We start from the raw sequence: 16,627 nt of genomic DNA on the forward strand, positions 1-16,627 counted from the left end.
AAACTACCAATGCACTGTTTATTTTTGCAGTACAGAAGAATATTCGAAAAAAATGATTTTTTTTTAAATTATATATTTTTTATGTTTTTAAATTATTTAATGTATTAATGTTAAAAATAAATTTTAAAAAATAAAAATATTATTTTAATTTATTTATTTTAAAAAATATTTTAATAAACAAGCGATACCAACCTAACCTGCTCGGAAACTAAAACCTAAAACAACTACTAAAACTGTTGCAATTCCTACTTTCGTTTGTCCTGGTAGGACACCCGGCAAATGGAACCCATTCGATCGAAAACAGAGGTTCTGCATGTCAATTGTTGAACCAATGAAAGAAACTTTGCATTTTTTTCTTTTTATTAATATAAATATTCGGATCAGTTTTTGTATATTTCAACTAATCTTATGAGTTTTAAAATTAATAATTATATAGGTTTTTAATGGTCATAAAATAACTCAAATTTAAAATTATTAAAAAAAAATTAAAATTTAACTAGTTAAACTATTCCATTAAAAAACTTAGCATTCTGATTTTCCAGGTATCTATAGCTATCCTTTGCTTGTACTTTTTGTGTCCCAGCAGAATCCAAGTTCATTATTCAAGAGAAAAAGGAGCCTTGAGCTTGAATTGTTTCGCAAGAACTCCTATATCGAATTAAAAAGGAAATTTAATTACACCCGAGCCAAATCTTAAGAATTAGACAACATGATGTATTTGTAAGAATATGTGTAAATTCTCAGGATTTGTGGGATTAATCGAGATTCAATGCAGTTAAGACATTCATATTAAACAAAAAGAAAAAAGAAAGTGTGTAAACTCTTTAATTGTTTTTGGGACAAAGTACAACATTCATTACCATTCAGACTTTAAAAATGACACAAAGTGCATATTCTCGTGCCTGTTATTCTCTCAATTGACGGGACCGTACAGCCTTTCTTGATTTCCCTTCCAAGGACAGACATTGTCGCTATTTCTACATATTTTGGCAAAAAAAAAAAAAACTACAAACAAACACAACAGCAAAACAATACAGAAATTGTTCCTTTTTAGAGTTTTAAAGTCAGCACAAACATGAGTTACGAACCCTTGAATCTTGCTGTTGTATACAATCGATCTAAGTTGAAATGGAGAAGGGTTTATCAATTATTCAGCAAACGCCTCGTGTGCATATATATATATATATAGGTCAGCATTATTATTGGATTTGCATAGGCTAACAGCTTGCTCATGACAATACACATGATGCATGGTACCTTGAACATAGACTAGAAACAGCTTCTAAGATATAGTAGTTAGATGTGTTTTTCTATGCTTGTTTCAAAACATAACAGCTAATTAACCTATATATAACAAACTGTTTTCGAGTTCTTGAATGATGAGAAAAAAATAAAAAGGATAGAAAAAAATAAAGATCTTGATTGTGGGGAGTGTGTTAAAAGGAAAGACAAACAAAAGTCTCGAGCTTTGCAGGCATTCCATCCATAATTCCCTTCTCTCCACCATCAAATGTCGGATCACATGTTGTTTTCTTGGTGAGGTCAACAACTCTTTCTCTTAAAATCTTCTAATCAAATGTAACCAAAGAAACTAGGGAACGTTGATTGATGGCCATAAGAATCATGAAAAAGAAGAAAACACAAAAGTTGCACAAAGTATCGATCAATTATACAAGAAAGAAACAAAGTGAAAAGACAAACCCAGGAATCAAGTAAAAGTAGTGAAACCAGGTAAAGTATAAAGTGATTCTTTAGCTCCAAGTATTATAATACTTAAGAAAGGATTTTGTTTTTTATAAGCTGGTTTGGTTAGTTGTGGGGCACAGTAAAGGAAGAGAAACCAATGAATTATTGTATGATGAAGACATGAGCTGCTGCTTTTGGATCCGAGTTTAGTTGAAAAGAGCTTTGGTCAGTGTTCCAAAAGATAACAGAAATATCTAATATAATTTCCATGAGCATGCTTTTAAGTTTTGAGTAATTGAATCATTAACAAATAGAAAATGCCATCAGGATGTGGGGATTCTATCCCTCGACTCCCCGATTAGGCATGCCAACTATTTAATTCACTTGCATCTTCTTAATTTCTCGTATTTGTTTTTGCTTCTGTGGTTATAGTTTAATTTGTTTAGCTGATTGAATCAGCAACATTATTAATTAAGCTTACTAATGTGAAATCCATGACATTTTTCTTTGAAAAAACAGAGTAAACAAGAGAGGGAGCTAGGAGGAGGAGTAGAGTTAGATCAACTGTTCATTCAAACACCATTCGATCCAGCCATAAAAATTTGAGAATTAATCAGTCAAGACCCCTTTGAGCTGTAAGGCTTAAATCTCAGTTCCTTTGGGTCACTGAATTAGCTTTGTCCCAATTTTTTTTTTTATATGGCACTTTTTCAAGAAAAAATGGATGGAAAAAGATTTTGAAAAATAACACCGACTGACAGATTGCGCTGTTAGAATCGGAGCATTTAACTGGTTGCGCTGTTAGGACCAGTCAAAGAAAAGACAAGAAGGGAACATCGGTAGAAGACAATCAATATAGCATGAATCATTTACCTGAAAATCACCGGTTAGAAAGAATTACATGAACGTTAGGGCAAAAACCAATATTGAAATGACTGTTGTCGTGTTGATGCATGTAGTCAGATCAGTACACGAGTTTGACACCCTCCTTTTATTAGCTATACTTTTTTAAAAGAAGAAAAAACGATTTATTTCTTCCTTATAAAGCTAAATGTATAAAAAGATACAAGTTTTAACCATATGGAATACCTGCACCGCCATAAAAGAGGCTAACACGAGCAGGATTTATCTCAAGTTCAGAAAAGCGAACCCTATCCTTCGAGTTAGTGCTCTACCCTTTCACAGCACTATGTTGTTGATGCTCTGAAAACCATTCAGCGGGCCACCGTTTTGGTCTAATAGCCTCAACCTTTGGGAATCTCAGTTGAGCCTTCTGCAACCTCATTCTCAATTCTCCATAGCAGGTAATTTTGCTCTTTTGTTTTATTGCCAGGCTCAACCAAAGGTGCTGTAACATCCAAAATAGTTGGGGGAAAATGAAATTAAAACTAAAAAAATAACTATTGATTTAATCAGTCAGAAAGTTTAATGCATAATGAGCTCTTCAGCCTCATAGCGTATGTGCTGTTGTATATTAACATCAAGCAACCAATGAAGGCTAAGAAAACCCACGAATTTCATTGGATAGAAAGATCCCCCTGAAACCAAGACAATCTCGTCTAGGATCCCTAAACCATTGCCATCCAACATCATTCCCATGTGAAGATGACATTGCAGAACGATCAACCCCAGAGCCCCAGCCAACACTAGCTGCCTCTGCTTCTTCTTCAGCTTTTGATTTTTCAGAAAGGTTTCTACCAAACCGCTGCCAGCAAAAGAAGTCTTCTGCCACATTATCAATTTCAACATTAGACCTTAACCGGTATCTGCAGAATCGAAAATAAGTTAATGCTTACACTGCCACTTGAAAAGGAAAGCCCATAATTGATCCAAATAATCCACTACCGTCATTCCACAAAGCAATGAGCATACAGGAACAATTTTTGGAAAATGTTTCTCCAAACATCAGATCAAGCCTGAGGTCATAGTAAGGTCTGTGCAAATGAGACATCCATGACTGATCCCTAAATAGCTCCTGCGTGCAAAATCCAGCCAAAAAAAATCTTTTAGGGTTCTGAGGGTGGGTGCATGTGCAAATGAGACATTCATTACTGATACCTATATAGCTCCTAAAACCCCACCCTCTCTTCTTCCTTTGCAGTTTTGAGGGTGGGGCATCAGCTACTACAATTTAGAAGAAAAAATAAACAACCACTAAGTTTTAATTTTGAAACATCCTAGTTGAAAAATCTTGTCCTTAACTTATACGGTCCACAACCTTTTGCTCTACACCATAATGGGACTACAAATACATTTATACTAAATCATCCGCTAGCATACCGCATTTGTCAACTTTCCCAAATAAAATTCCCACGCTAAATTGATAACTATTCAAATTTATTGCAACCAAGTATGGCTATGAACATTAAATCAAACAACTGTGTAAAAATATATCTCCTCAATCCAACATCACTATAACCCGCAAACCAAGCAAGCATGTCCGCCCCCTTCAGTTCATCCCCTACTTGCGCAAGGTTCTTTCCTTTCACCAGCTAAAAGGGCCAAATCAATTGAAATAGTATCTTACAACAATCAAACTTTCTCTAAAAATAAAAAATCTCACAATGAAGTGTCCAAATAAGAGAAACAGATCACTTACTTTTTAAAAGTCTGCAATAGCTCATCAAGAACAGAGCTATCCACATCAGCAAACAACTCCAAATCCCCACAAGGACCTGACCCGGACCCATCAAGCTTCTCTTCACCTCGGGGCTTTCTGTACAAAAACAAATCAGACAAGAACCTCCCTTGTGTAGTCGAAAACGCAGCGTACATAGGAGGGACAGAGACAGAAGCCAAATTCGGAGTGGGCACATACGACGTTGTCTCGCTAGGGAGTTTCACTGAATTTTTTAACATTGTGTGTTAAAAAACCTTGTAAGAACTTGATTGTGTCTGGACCACTGAACCGAATTACAGAACGGGGTTTTAAGAGGGAGACAAGAGGACCTGGGCGTGTGTTTGTTTAAGACGTGGTAGTTTTGGCGAAGATTGATTTGAAAAGACTCATTTTTTATTATTTTTTTTGGATGCTGTGGTTGTGATGATGGGGATTGAGCTTCTATGACAACTTGAATTTGATTACTGCTAGCGAAGCGAGAAGTGGAACTCAATTATACTTACATACCCCACGAGCTAGATGCTCGGATTGCTGACACGTGCGTTGCGGACCCAGTGAATGATGTCACGTGCTTTAAAATTGAATTTTAATGCTTCATGAATTGAATTTCTCGTTAAAATTATAATTCTCAAAAACTGTGAAATAACGAATCAAAATTTGACCCTTTTTTTAAGCTAACAAGCTGCACAATTTTCTTTCTAAAATCAACTTTACCAAAGGAAGACAGTGCAAAATATTCTGTTAGAAAGTATAATTATAGTTATTTTTAAAATGTTTTTTTATGTTGAAATGTATTAAAATAATATTTTTTAGTTTTAAAAAATTATATTTTTAAATCAGCGTATCAAATGATCCAAAATATATAAAAAAAATAAATTTTTAATAAATTTTATTTTAAAATTTTTAAAAAATACAGTTTTCACCGCATTTTTAAAAATTAATATCTTATTTGTAAATGATAGAACATCCAGTAAACTTTTATTCAATTTTATTACTACTTTGACATGACAAGTGACATAAAAATAAAGAGCCATGGGAAGGGGCCGTTAAATATAAATTCAAGGAAAAAGAGAAGTTGAGAAATGCTTCAGTGCTGAACCATTAGATGATTATATTTCGAATTTTATATTTGGAAGCATTCAAAATTCTGACAATTGTCTTCATTGTAGAACTTTTCATGATCATCTCAAGTCTATTAAATGGTGCACTTCCCTTCATTCCCACCTCACCAAACTCAGCTCCCACTTGTCACTCCACAGGCACAAACATACAACCCGGAGAGAGAGAGAGTTGCCTTGAAATACTGTGAGTTGCTAGAAATGGCCATGAACCACCTCTTATCATATGACCACGATGATGATGACTACATTGACATGGAAGTCAGCTCATACTCCACCTTCTTCTGCCAATCTAGAGGCTCGCCTCCATTCCCAAAAGAGTTCGAGTTCCAAAAGTCCACAGCTTCACTAGAAAAAGACACCACAACTTCCCCAGCTGACGAGCTCTTCTACAAAGGCAAGCTCCTTCCCCTTCACCTTCCTCCACGTTTACGAATGGTAGAGAAAATGCTAGAAAACTCTAACTCTTCATATGATCATAGAAAAGACACATTTGAAGAATTCTTCAGCACCCCGCTAATGACAACTGCCCCTACACCGACTTCGACCAGCACTCCATTTGAATCCTGCAATATTTCACCTGTCGAGTCTTGTTATGTCAGTAGAGAACTAAATCCAGAAGAGTATCTCTTTGAATATTCAAGTGAAACTGGTGGTTTTATCGATGAAAACCCAAAACCGTCTAGGACCAAAAAGCTTAATCTGATCAAACAGTCCTCACTTGGCTCAAAACTTAAGGCTTCCCGGGCTTACCTCAAGTCTTTGTTCGGTAAGTCTGGTTGCTCAGATGATTCTTGTACAGTGGCTTCAAAAGTTGCAGATGAAGTAACAGTTTCAAAAGCCAAAGAGACTTCGAACAAATATGTGAAGCCAGCAAAGAAGACGCCTTGTGGGCAAATCCAGAAGGATAAATACCAAACTTCAACTACTGCATTGCAGAACAAACAAAGGATCAGCGAGGACGGTAGTGGTCGCCTCCACAGGAGATCATTCTCAATGTCCATCAAACGGTATTCAACAAAGAAGTCTTCATCATCATCTGACTCGTCATCATCTTCAAGCTCGACTAGTTCAAATGGGTTTCATCGGCTGCCATTTCTAAAGAGAAGCAGCAGTGCAAAATCCGAGATAGAGAATCCAATCCAGGGAGCAATTGCACATTGCAAACAGTCCCAGCAGCTGTTCCATTCGAGGAAGACTGTAAATGAAGCCAAGTTATACTCATTATCAGCTTCCAGAATTTCCATATGTGATGAACAAGAAAGGCCAGTTCTTTGCAGAGGCTGATCTTCACCTATAACAAAAAAGAAAGCATAAATTCTAACCTAGTTTCCAATGCTTTCCTTTCTCTGGTTTTTCTATATTGATCGTACGTCTATCCTTTGTTCGGGGAAGGAGTAAAACTCTTAATGCCTGTGTTTTAACTGCTAGATCAGACCATGCTGCTGTAGTTTCTGAAAACGCCCAATAAATTCTGGTTTCCTTAAAGCGCCAAGGTATAATGAGCACGGCTATATGTGGTAATGAGTGCTAGCGAATTAGGTACTTCTCAAGAGAATGCGAAGCTTTTTACTCACTAGTCACGATGTAATAAACAATGTAGCATTATTCATCTTGAAGCCAAATGCCAAAGATAAAAACGAGTCAATCATACAAGCTGAAAATCAAACACATGTTTTTAACATATGCAGGGTTATATTCCCTTCTTACAAAATACCAGCAGTTTTGAAAAGCGTTGTTACAGGTTTCCAATTTTCAGGGGAGAATAGAACTTAAGAATCCTGATTTCAACTCTCTAAGTATAATTTTCCCAGAGGTGTAGGATTTTACTTGGCCCTCGGCTAACCTAAAATGTTTCTTTAAGATTAGTACTTTTACCATTAATTGTTTCAATGACAAGGAGAAGAAAATCAATCTTCTTACCATCATTAAGTTCCTCTAGTAATTTGACATTGCTTTCCTGTAAAGTATAGATGTATCTCATTAAGCATTCATTTGAAAACCCTAAAGCAGAGAAAAGTGGAAAGTAATGCAGATTAGGCAAAGTTGAACATCATTATGTCAAGCCAATGATAGGATGACGGATCTAATCATGATTAGGATTGGAAAAAAAAAACCCCACCTGTCTGCCTCTTAATCGCAACTAAGAGACACCTACCTGTATTTAATATGTAAACAAGGAAAAGTGATTCCAGATAGGTAAAAAAAATAATAAGAAGAAGAAGAAGAAGCACGGTCTCTTCCAACAAAATACATAAAAGGTTAATTACAAGATGTGGAAAAGGATACAGTAGCCAGTCCCTATACATGCCCAGGGTGCTCTATGTCAAGCCTACTGAGTTCAGTAGAGAAAGATATACTACAAGCACGTAAAATGAGAAACAAGAAATCTTCAGGCGGCTCATTTCCCTTCTTTTAATTTTCTTAGTGGGTGTACTAGACCTTAAAATAAGTGAACATGTCAGCTAGAATTTTGGCAAGATTAGAGCCAAAGAAAGCAGTGAAAAGGCTAATTGATGTGGTTGAGCACTAAGGGATGCCATAAAGCATATATTAACAAACACTTTTCCCCACCCAACTTCCTGGTTTTTCTACAAGGAGAAGTAAAGGTAGGCGGCCTCACATACCTACTGGAAACCAATTAAATAAGTTGCAATAAACTAAGATCTACCACTTCACATGCCTATTTGGCTAATTAGAAATTACAAATCTAAGTTCTGTGGGTGATTAAGAGGTTAATGCACTCAATCTCACTATCGCACTATCTTATGATTGGGTATTGAATTGTTTTTAGGGAAAGAAGACATGATCACAGCCCCATCAAGAATCGCCCACTACTATTGCCACACAGGTTATAAAATCAGAACAAAAATCACATTCGTGTCTATTGGCGGTCGAGTAAGATAATCTAGGTGAAGTTCAAACAACTACAAAGTTTATTTCATATGGGCCTTGCAACACCTTTGATAACACACCGAGAGAGGAAAAGGCAAGACCGGACAGCTTGCTTGGTGGGCTGGTTGGCCTAGTCCTCTTTGCTGTGCCTGTCCGGTCAGCTTAAGGGGGCATTTGCCCAGCCCCTAGACAGGACAGCAAGCTGTCCGGTCACATGGGTTGGGCCACGGATTCACATGATTAGGCCGAAATGCAATGCTAGAATGGAAACTCATCGGGGCCCGAAAGAATCGCTGGGAATACCTTTAACTAATGGCCACTTCCGGTCACTAGAAGCCATCCCTTTAGCTATAGAGCTGGAAAAACGCAGATTAAAATGGTCAGGAGAGGTTGACAGCAAGAATCACAGGTTGTTGTACTCATGCAATAGCATATCAGCAAGCATAAAAGTGAAGATCTGAAAACAAATCAGGACGCGTGTTTAGGCTGCAATCGAAGCACTATCTGTAGTCAGGAATGTAATAAAGGTGTAAGCACTATCTGTGTTTAGGCTTCACTTGGATCCTCCTTTTTTTCTCGAGCAATGAAAAAGAGGACTCTGAACGCACCGTTTTATTTATTTTTAGATGCCCTTTCTAAAACCTTTTACGAGAACAATATTTTTCAAAAACTTTAATGGGCTCAAGGCCTGAAAGTTGATGGAGAAAATGGCTCAAAAGTTTCCCTAAACCTATTGCTAGTAGGCCCAGTAAATAAATATGGGCTTTCTTGCAAAACCCAGAGTTATATTTTATTTTTTCATGGGAAGGTGCAATAATAGCTACACAATGAGATTCCTTTTATTTTGATAGATGAAGGGGCATAAAGCTCAAAAATAAAAGGGATTACTAGCAACACATTGTGATGGCATAACTATCCCGACTACATCCATTTGGAAATGCAAGGCTAGTTAAAAAAAATTTGTTTAAAATTAATTTTTTATATATTTTCAGATCATTTTTTATTAACGTTGATGTTAAAAATAAATTTTAAAAAATAAAATAAAAATATTATTTTAATACATTTTTAAATAAAAAATATTTTAAAAAACAATCGTTAATACATTCCAAAACATCTTTATCATCCCGAAACAAAAAAAACCCGTCATTTTCACAAAAGAGAGTCAAAATGATGCACTCCAAGAGTAGAATTCTAGTTCTTAATTCGTTAAGTAATCATCATCATAATCTCAAACGACACTCACTCAATAATTTAAGGCTCAGATGTATAATATAGTTTATATATATATTTTAGCAGGCACTAAATATTCTTTGGTGATTTTTTGTTAAATTTTGCGTCAAGGACACTGGGCACCAATTCTATTTTCTATCTTCATTTGTTTTTTCTTGTTTATTCGAGGGACCTTTCATTGCGTCAAGGAAGGAGTGAAAAAATGCTAGGCCAAGGAAAAACCTAGGCCTAGTTAAGATTCAAGAACCATCCTGCTCGATAACAACATCAAGTCCATGATATCTGATCTGTTAAAAGTGATGTACCATCAAATAAATATATTCCATTTGACAGCAGTAATTTAATACAAATCCCACTCTCATTCCCGGTGAAGGATGGTGGCCAGAAATTACCTTATGATTGAAACACACACAAAAAGGGTCAGTTAACACAAGCCCTGTACTGCACTTGTATTCTTGTAAGAATTATAGTTTAATTTTATATTCAAGGGGAACAGGAGTACCCCATAATTTGCAGACGCGTTTTTTGTGTTCCAAGCACTATCAGAAACTTAGGCTAATTAGCAATCCTCGAAGCATTGAGACATTTTCTCTAGAAGAAAGTCTCACCACTATGAAATAGTACTAGGAAGGGTGGCTTTTTTTATCCTGGACCTAGTTCAACTGCAGAGGCCTTCGAATTTCATCCTTGCATTCCCAGATATCAACTTTGGGTTCGGGAAAGAAGTCATCCGCTAACATGCATAGAAGTAACTTTTGAAAGTACTACTTTTTATTAGCCATAAAGCTTTCGGTTACCTGCTGAACTCCCATTGTTTCTGGTGTACAATTGCCAAAAGTTGCAAATTCACACATTAAAGGGCGTAAATTCGGTCAACTTCTGAATTGGAAAACTCCGAGTTATGGTGCCCAGAATTCGATCCACTTCTCCTTGAATGCTTATCCCTTTTCCTCATTGAGCGAATCCTCTTCGACTTCACCACATAATAAGTCATGGTTCCAAGAACTGCAGTCATTATAACACCGCCAACAATTGTAATTAACACTGCAGCCCATTCATGTGTACGGCCAACCACTATGTAAGCGGAGGCCATAAAAGCCACTGATGTGCACACGGAAGCCAACCACATCAATTTGTTAATCACTTCCACTACCCGCCTCTCAGCTTTTGTCTCACCTCTGACCAAAGTAATTTGAACCACCACAACAGCCAAGGATGTAAAGAGAGCAATAGCATTAAAGATGAAGAAAATTTTGAAAGAAGTATGGCTCACCACCACAGCCATCCCACTATTTAAATCACCACCAGGTACAGTGAAGATAGCTGCAAAAGCAACGGTTGCAAATAGCACAGCGACCACAGTTACAGAGTTGGTGGCATTGTTGATCCCTTCACGGTGTAATTTTCTAAGCTCTTTTGAAATATTATGCACATTCTTGTTGGTCCTTCTGGTTTGTTCCAGCTGGGTGTGAACATCATTCTTAATTTGAGTGACAGTTTTCCTCAACTCATCCCTTGGTTGGTTGAGTTCATTAGCTCTAAGAGCACCATAGCGATAAAGACACTCCTTTATATCTGATGATTCTTCAGAAAGGACAAGCTCTTCTGCTATATCAAGCGCTGTTTTGTGGTCTCTGGTCAGAGCATTGACGTTGGTGTCAGGAAGTAATAACAACTCATTCACTATCTGCAAAAGAAGAGTCAACCTTGAGATGTTAGTTAATCCGCTAAAAGTAATTTGATTATTATTTTTTTAGAATTCGTGGTGTATTTTAAAAAGGGAGATGGAAACTAATGAGCAATCCATATAATACCAGAACCTAAGTGGGTTGGGTGTGTGTGTCATATCATAGAAAGAATCACACCCGGGAAAACCCACCAGCATGATGCATGCATTTCTAGAATACATAATCAAAATTAAAAATTGAGATTGCATTCTGACACAGATATTGCTTCTAGTTTTGGGAGAAAGATTAAAAATTATCACCTCTGCTCTCTTTTTCCTAGTTGCTACATGTAATGCTGTATTGCCAAACTTGTCCGGAAGCATCACGATCGCAGCATCTGCGTCGAGAAGCAATTTCACCACCTCACAGCTCTGCCCTTTTACAGCCATATGCAAAGCAGTCTGCCCCTTCTTGTCAGTCCTTCGTGCTAACTGGGGATCTTTGCTAAGCAATGCTTTTACAATATCTACATGTCCTTGTCGGGCAGCTAAATGCAAGGCATTTTTCCCATTAGATCTAGAAATCTCCAATAAGCTACCATCCTTTGACAGCAATTCGATGACTACTGCAGTATGCCCTCTTGTTGCGGCAGATACAAGAGGAGTTGCATTTGATGGGCCATGTGTTTGGCTCAGACTGGGGTCGTGATCTAGTAGCACTTGGACAATGGCTGTAATAAAAGTATTATAGTGAGAACATCTTCCCTAGGATTTTTATAAAATGTTATAGGTAATGGGAAAACTGTAGCCTATATCAAGATTTTTGTGACATCAGATTTCACTGTGAAACTTCTTACAGAAAACAAACCAAAACATTACCCCCAAGACTAAAAGTATTCGATCTAAAAGTAGAGGCATGGTTGAAACCAGTGCTAGCAATTTTCTGGGAAGGAGTGAAAGGACAATGATTCTTGAAATGGAATTTTCTAAAAGATGAGACATGCTCTATGGACTACAGCCCTGGGAAAGCCACTTCGAGACATAATCATCTTTCTAATTATATTCCTGTTTTCTCTTTTGAACTAAAGAGATTACTTATGACGCTCATGATTCACAACTTGAGTAAGCAACATGACTAAGATTATTTCCAGCAATGATCAAGACTATCCAAGTTGCTTGATGGCTAAGAAAGATGATTCATCGTGGTTATGGCACTATTAATATGGCCACTTGAATTTCAATGGCTTGAGGACACTTTATTAGAAGCAAATGATGATTGGCCTAGGTCGAATTAATTTCTTTATTCTAGTATATGATAAAAAAAAATACAAAAATTGATTAATCCTCAGCCCAATATTGAAGGATCAAAATCAATAAAAAACCTCATACTAAATGATGAAATTAAAAACTGAAAAAGGTAATAGAAAAGAGCCTAGTCGTGCTAGGATATATTTCATTTTCTTGGTAAGAGGTTAGATGTGAAGTTCTTATAATAGTATAACAAAATATACTTCATCATTTGAGGGGTGGAGGAGATCTTATAAACACACTACTGAACCCAATTCACCATATTTGCTTCGTATCTTCTCAAGGAAACAGAAGGTCAGAAAGCTACATCATCTACTTTATTGAAGAATCATAATATACCATGAACCTTAAGACTCATCATCAAAAAACTACAAGTAACCAAAAAGCCAGATTGCTTGAAATATATGGGATTGTTTTATGGCAAAGATAATGTAAGTAATAATTGAGCTACCTATAATTGCAAGATAATATACTGCCATCAAGCAACACCTAATTACATTTTAACAATCAAAATCTACAAATTTGTGTGCAACGAGGAAATGCGAAAAGCTTAGATTATTACCATGGTGCCCTTGGACGGCAGCAATATGCAACGGATCATACCCGGACCTGTTCTTCCTCGTGAGGCACTCCTTATTCGAATATTTCAGTAACTCCTTAACCACCTCAAGATGCCCTTTATCTGCGGCAGTAAACAGCGCGGTCTCCCCTAACTCATTCACCTCATTAACCACCGATGCCCTTATCTCTGCAACCTCAGTATCAAAATCAGCTCCACTCAAAGTCCCCACCATTTGTGAATTAATATCATTAAGTATATGCTGCACATCAGCCAAATTGCCACGCTGAGCCGCCAGATGGAGCTCAGTATCGTTGTGGCGACCAGTGACTTGTTTTACATACTTCTTCTTTCCTGCTTGATCGATTCGTTTGCCAGAATTCGACAAAACTAAAGCTGGGGCAGTTGATGTTGAAGATGGTGATGGTGTCGGTGATGGGTCGGTGAGAGGGTTTTGGTTTAGTTGTGGCTGCACTAATCCCTTCTCTAAATCCCTCTCCGACCCTACAAAAATCCATCAATTAATCAATCACAGAGATTATGCAAAGTCAAACAAATACTACAACAAAATTTGTTCTTTTTACTCTGCTTTGTTTCAAGTGAAAAAGGATATAGAAATTTAATATTGTTCTCGGAGAAAATGGAAAAAATTTTACATGGGCTGTAGTCCTGTAGTAAGACACATGATTTGCTAGATTCGAGGATGTAATATTCTATTAGAATTCAGCAACCCAATTTTTCTAGTTCCATTTCCTTCAAAATCGGGCAGATATAGGCTTGAATTTAAAAGAATATTTATATGTATCTCAAAAAGCGAAAAAAGGTAAATTGATCAGGGAAAAATTCAAAAGTCTCTTTGACTCAAGGGAAAATCACAAAGAACCAGAAAAATTAAATCTTTGTTCCGATTACTACTGAATTTAGCTGCAAAATACATCACTTTTTCGTACCATCAAATAAGCAAACAAAGCAAATGAATAAGTAAATAAAAAGATCAGAAGAAGCAAGAAAATATATGAAGGGATGTTGATCTTTGACCATTAGATAAAATATAGAGACATAAATCGATGTGTGAATAGATTAGTACAGTACCTTCTTCCATAGGTGAAGCCATGGTTAGGACTTAGAACTTGGAACTTGCTGGTGAAGGTGGAAAGAAGAGAGAGAATGGGCGTATGTGTGAGCGATTGTACTAATAAGAGATTAGACAAGTCAAAGGAAAGTTCGTGGAAGGAAGAGAGCATGAGCGTGCAACATTCTTCGATGTTGCTCTTTGTTTGTTCCACTTCGGAAAGTTTTTACTTTCACTACGCGCTTCTTACTGAATTATTTTTATTTAGAGTATTTTTTTTATTTTTAAAGTATTTTTTATTTTAAAAAAATTATTTTTTATATTAGTGTATTAAAATAATATGAAAATATAAAAATATATAATAATTTAAAATAACAAAAATTAAACTTTTTTTAAAAACACTCTCAAAATGCAATACTAAATATTACTAATTGATTTGTGTTTGATTTTAATTTAAATTAAAAAATACTCATCCTATTAAATTTAATTAGAGTAGTATGTGATCTATCGGTTGAAAATAGATTAGGTCGGTATCAAAATTCATATGAACGAAACAATACTCTGTTTGATAAAAAATAATTTACACGATATCCCATAAATTAACTTAATACCTAAGTTTTCTTCGAACGGATCTGAAACAATACTGCTCGTTTCAGACAAGAAGTCGTTTTTTTTTTCTCGGTATGATATTTGTTGGATTTTACTTGGGAGCCGTCATCCAAGGCAGATAAATCTGTACATCAATTAAATTTGCTCTTTCCTTGTTTTTTTGTTTTTTTCGTTGGAGTTTTTTTAAAATATTTTTTTGATTTTTAAATTAAAAAAATTCAAATTTTATGAAACGTTTTTTAAAACACCATTCTAAATAACCCTAAATGAAAATCGTAGAAGTTCAATGGGTGAATCACATGCGTTACAGTTGAGTGATTTTTTTGGACTAATTTTCAATTTAATTTAAATAAAAATTGTTCTTTCACACCAAAATTGAAATTTGCACCAACTCACAAAATATATTTTTTAAAAAATTAAAGTTAATAAGTTTCATCTAACATAACGACCTTGAAGCTAGTAAGCTCTAGTCATCAAGAATTTTTTATTTTTTTTAGTTTAACATGGGTGTCCGGACCAGCTTGCGCGCATCTCGACTGATCTCACGGGCCCTGAAGTTAACGACCATGTAAGCCTCTAGTGGTTATCATATGAGCAACCACAGGGCTCGAACCCGAGACCACAAAGAAAACAAACCTCTTAATCCCAAACTTTTATCACTGAACCACCACCTAGATGGTTAATCATCAAGAATTCTAATCTTACCAGAAGCATAATTCTCTCTACAATTTTATACTTCTCGTGAAATCTTATAGCATTAAAATGTTTATCCATAAAGTTGGTTTGCGTGCGATGGATTTGGCGCACAAATTCTACCCCTAACAGGATAGTGAATAAAATTTGAACAAGTGGATCACGTGGAGAAACTACAGCACAAACTTTATGCAGGACTACTGGGCCCTGAAGCTCCAAATTTTCCTGTCGTCAAATAAGAGTAAATGTGATAGGACAGGAAATTAAGCTTGGCAAATAAAGTCCATACTCGCGTATAAAGAAATCCATAGCTGGAGCACATTTACGATGCACCAGAGTGGAAAATAATTTTTGATGACCATCGTCAGGGCGGGAATCGGGGTACAGTATTGTGAGTGATGAATTTTGGTAGCAAGCAACGGCAACTGACCCAAAAATCCAAGTAACTCCGTTACCGGATTATATCTAAGGTCTGTTTACGGTGAATTTAAGAAATTTTTAATGTTAAAATAAATATATTTTTTTAAAAAAAGCTCATGATATTTCAGAAAAACATTCTAAAAATAAATATTTAGTTAATAATGGAGATCAAGAAACCCTTTATTTCAATGACTCAGTAAGTTTTTATAATTCATAATTCTGATCTTTTGGCAAAGAACAATACTAAAAATTTATATTTCAATCATAGCATTTAATATTAATTATTGTGTCAAAAAAATATATTTATAACTCATTAAAATTTTGTGATCCAACATGTCTAACAAGATTCTCAGAGTCACGAGTACTTGGACTCGACACTTAACTAAATTTAAAGATATTAGGTTTGGTAGCTCGATCCATACATGTTTGGGCTTAGCACTTGACTAAGCTCAAGAACAGGGTTTGACATCTTATTAGACTTGTATATATTTTGGCTCATTGCTTGGGCTCATTACTTGATATTAGAGTATGTTTGGCAATATGGTAGTGGTTGCTTTTCAAATAACTTTTTGTGCCGAAATATATGTTAATGATGTTTTTTTATTTTGTAAAAATTATTTTTAACATTAGCACATCAAAACGATCCAAAACATATAAACTATATTAAATTTTAACAATAAATAAATAAATAATTTTTTTAAAAACACGTTACTTTGTCCCAATCATTTTTAAATCTAATAATAATAGGTTT

General features: G+C 35.7%; 3 protein-coding genes across 6 annotated transcripts; 1 reads left to right on the forward strand and 2 right to left on the reverse strand.

Annotated features, from left to right (window-relative positions):
• Positions 1-2,528: 2,528 nt before the first annotated feature.
• On the reverse strand, positions 2,529-5,009 carry LOC18101380 (putative transferase At4g12130, mitochondrial). Of its 4 annotated transcripts, none has more exons than XR_008059845.1 (3): positions 4,286-4,787; positions 3,532-4,178; positions 2,529-3,452 (listed from the first exon to the last, which is right to left on the reverse strand). XR_008059845.1 is itself a non-coding variant. In XM_006379504.3 (3 exons), exons 1-3 carry the CDS (start codon positions 4,543-4,545, stop codon positions 2,931-2,933), a joined length of 618 nt encoding a protein of 205 aa, XP_006379566.3. In that variant the 5' UTR covers positions 4,546-4,785; the 3' UTR covers positions 2,529-2,930. The 4 variants fall into 4 exon arrangements, 1 of the variants encoding a protein (XP_006379566.3); XR_008059844.1 differs by having other exon boundaries at positions 2,529-3,411; positions 3,483-4,178; XM_006379504.3 differs by lacking the exon at positions 3,532-4,178 and having other exon boundaries at positions 2,529-3,034; positions 3,199-3,452; positions 4,286-4,785.
• Positions 5,010-5,286: 277 nt separating this feature from the next.
• LOC7469791 (probable membrane-associated kinase regulator 4) lies at positions 5,287-7,106 on the forward strand. The gene has a single exon (XM_002311097.4). It carries the CDS (start codon positions 5,506-5,508, stop codon positions 6,709-6,711), a length of 1,206 nt encoding a protein of 401 aa, XP_002311133.2. The 5' UTR covers positions 5,287-5,505; the 3' UTR covers positions 6,712-7,106.
• A 3,192-nt stretch (positions 7,107-10,298) lies between these two features.
• LOC7457906 (ankyrin repeat-containing protein ITN1) lies at positions 10,299-14,339 on the reverse strand. The gene is made up of 4 exons (XM_002312024.4): positions 14,175-14,339; positions 13,086-13,586; positions 11,537-11,946; positions 10,299-11,236 (listed from the first exon to the last, which is right to left on the reverse strand). The coding sequence occupies exons 1-4, from the start codon at positions 14,194-14,196 to the stop codon at positions 10,403-10,405; spliced, it is 1,767 nt and encodes a 588-aa protein (XP_002312060.1). The 5' UTR covers positions 14,197-14,339; the 3' UTR covers positions 10,299-10,402.
• Between the last annotated feature and the right edge of the window lie 2,288 nt (positions 14,340-16,627).

Source organism: Populus trichocarpa, chromosome 8, assembly GCF_000002775.5.
Source record: "Populus trichocarpa isolate Nisqually-1 chromosome 8, P.trichocarpa_v4.1, whole genome shotgun sequence".
Lineage (NCBI taxonomy): Eukaryota > Viridiplantae > Streptophyta > Magnoliopsida > Malpighiales > Salicaceae > Populus > Populus trichocarpa.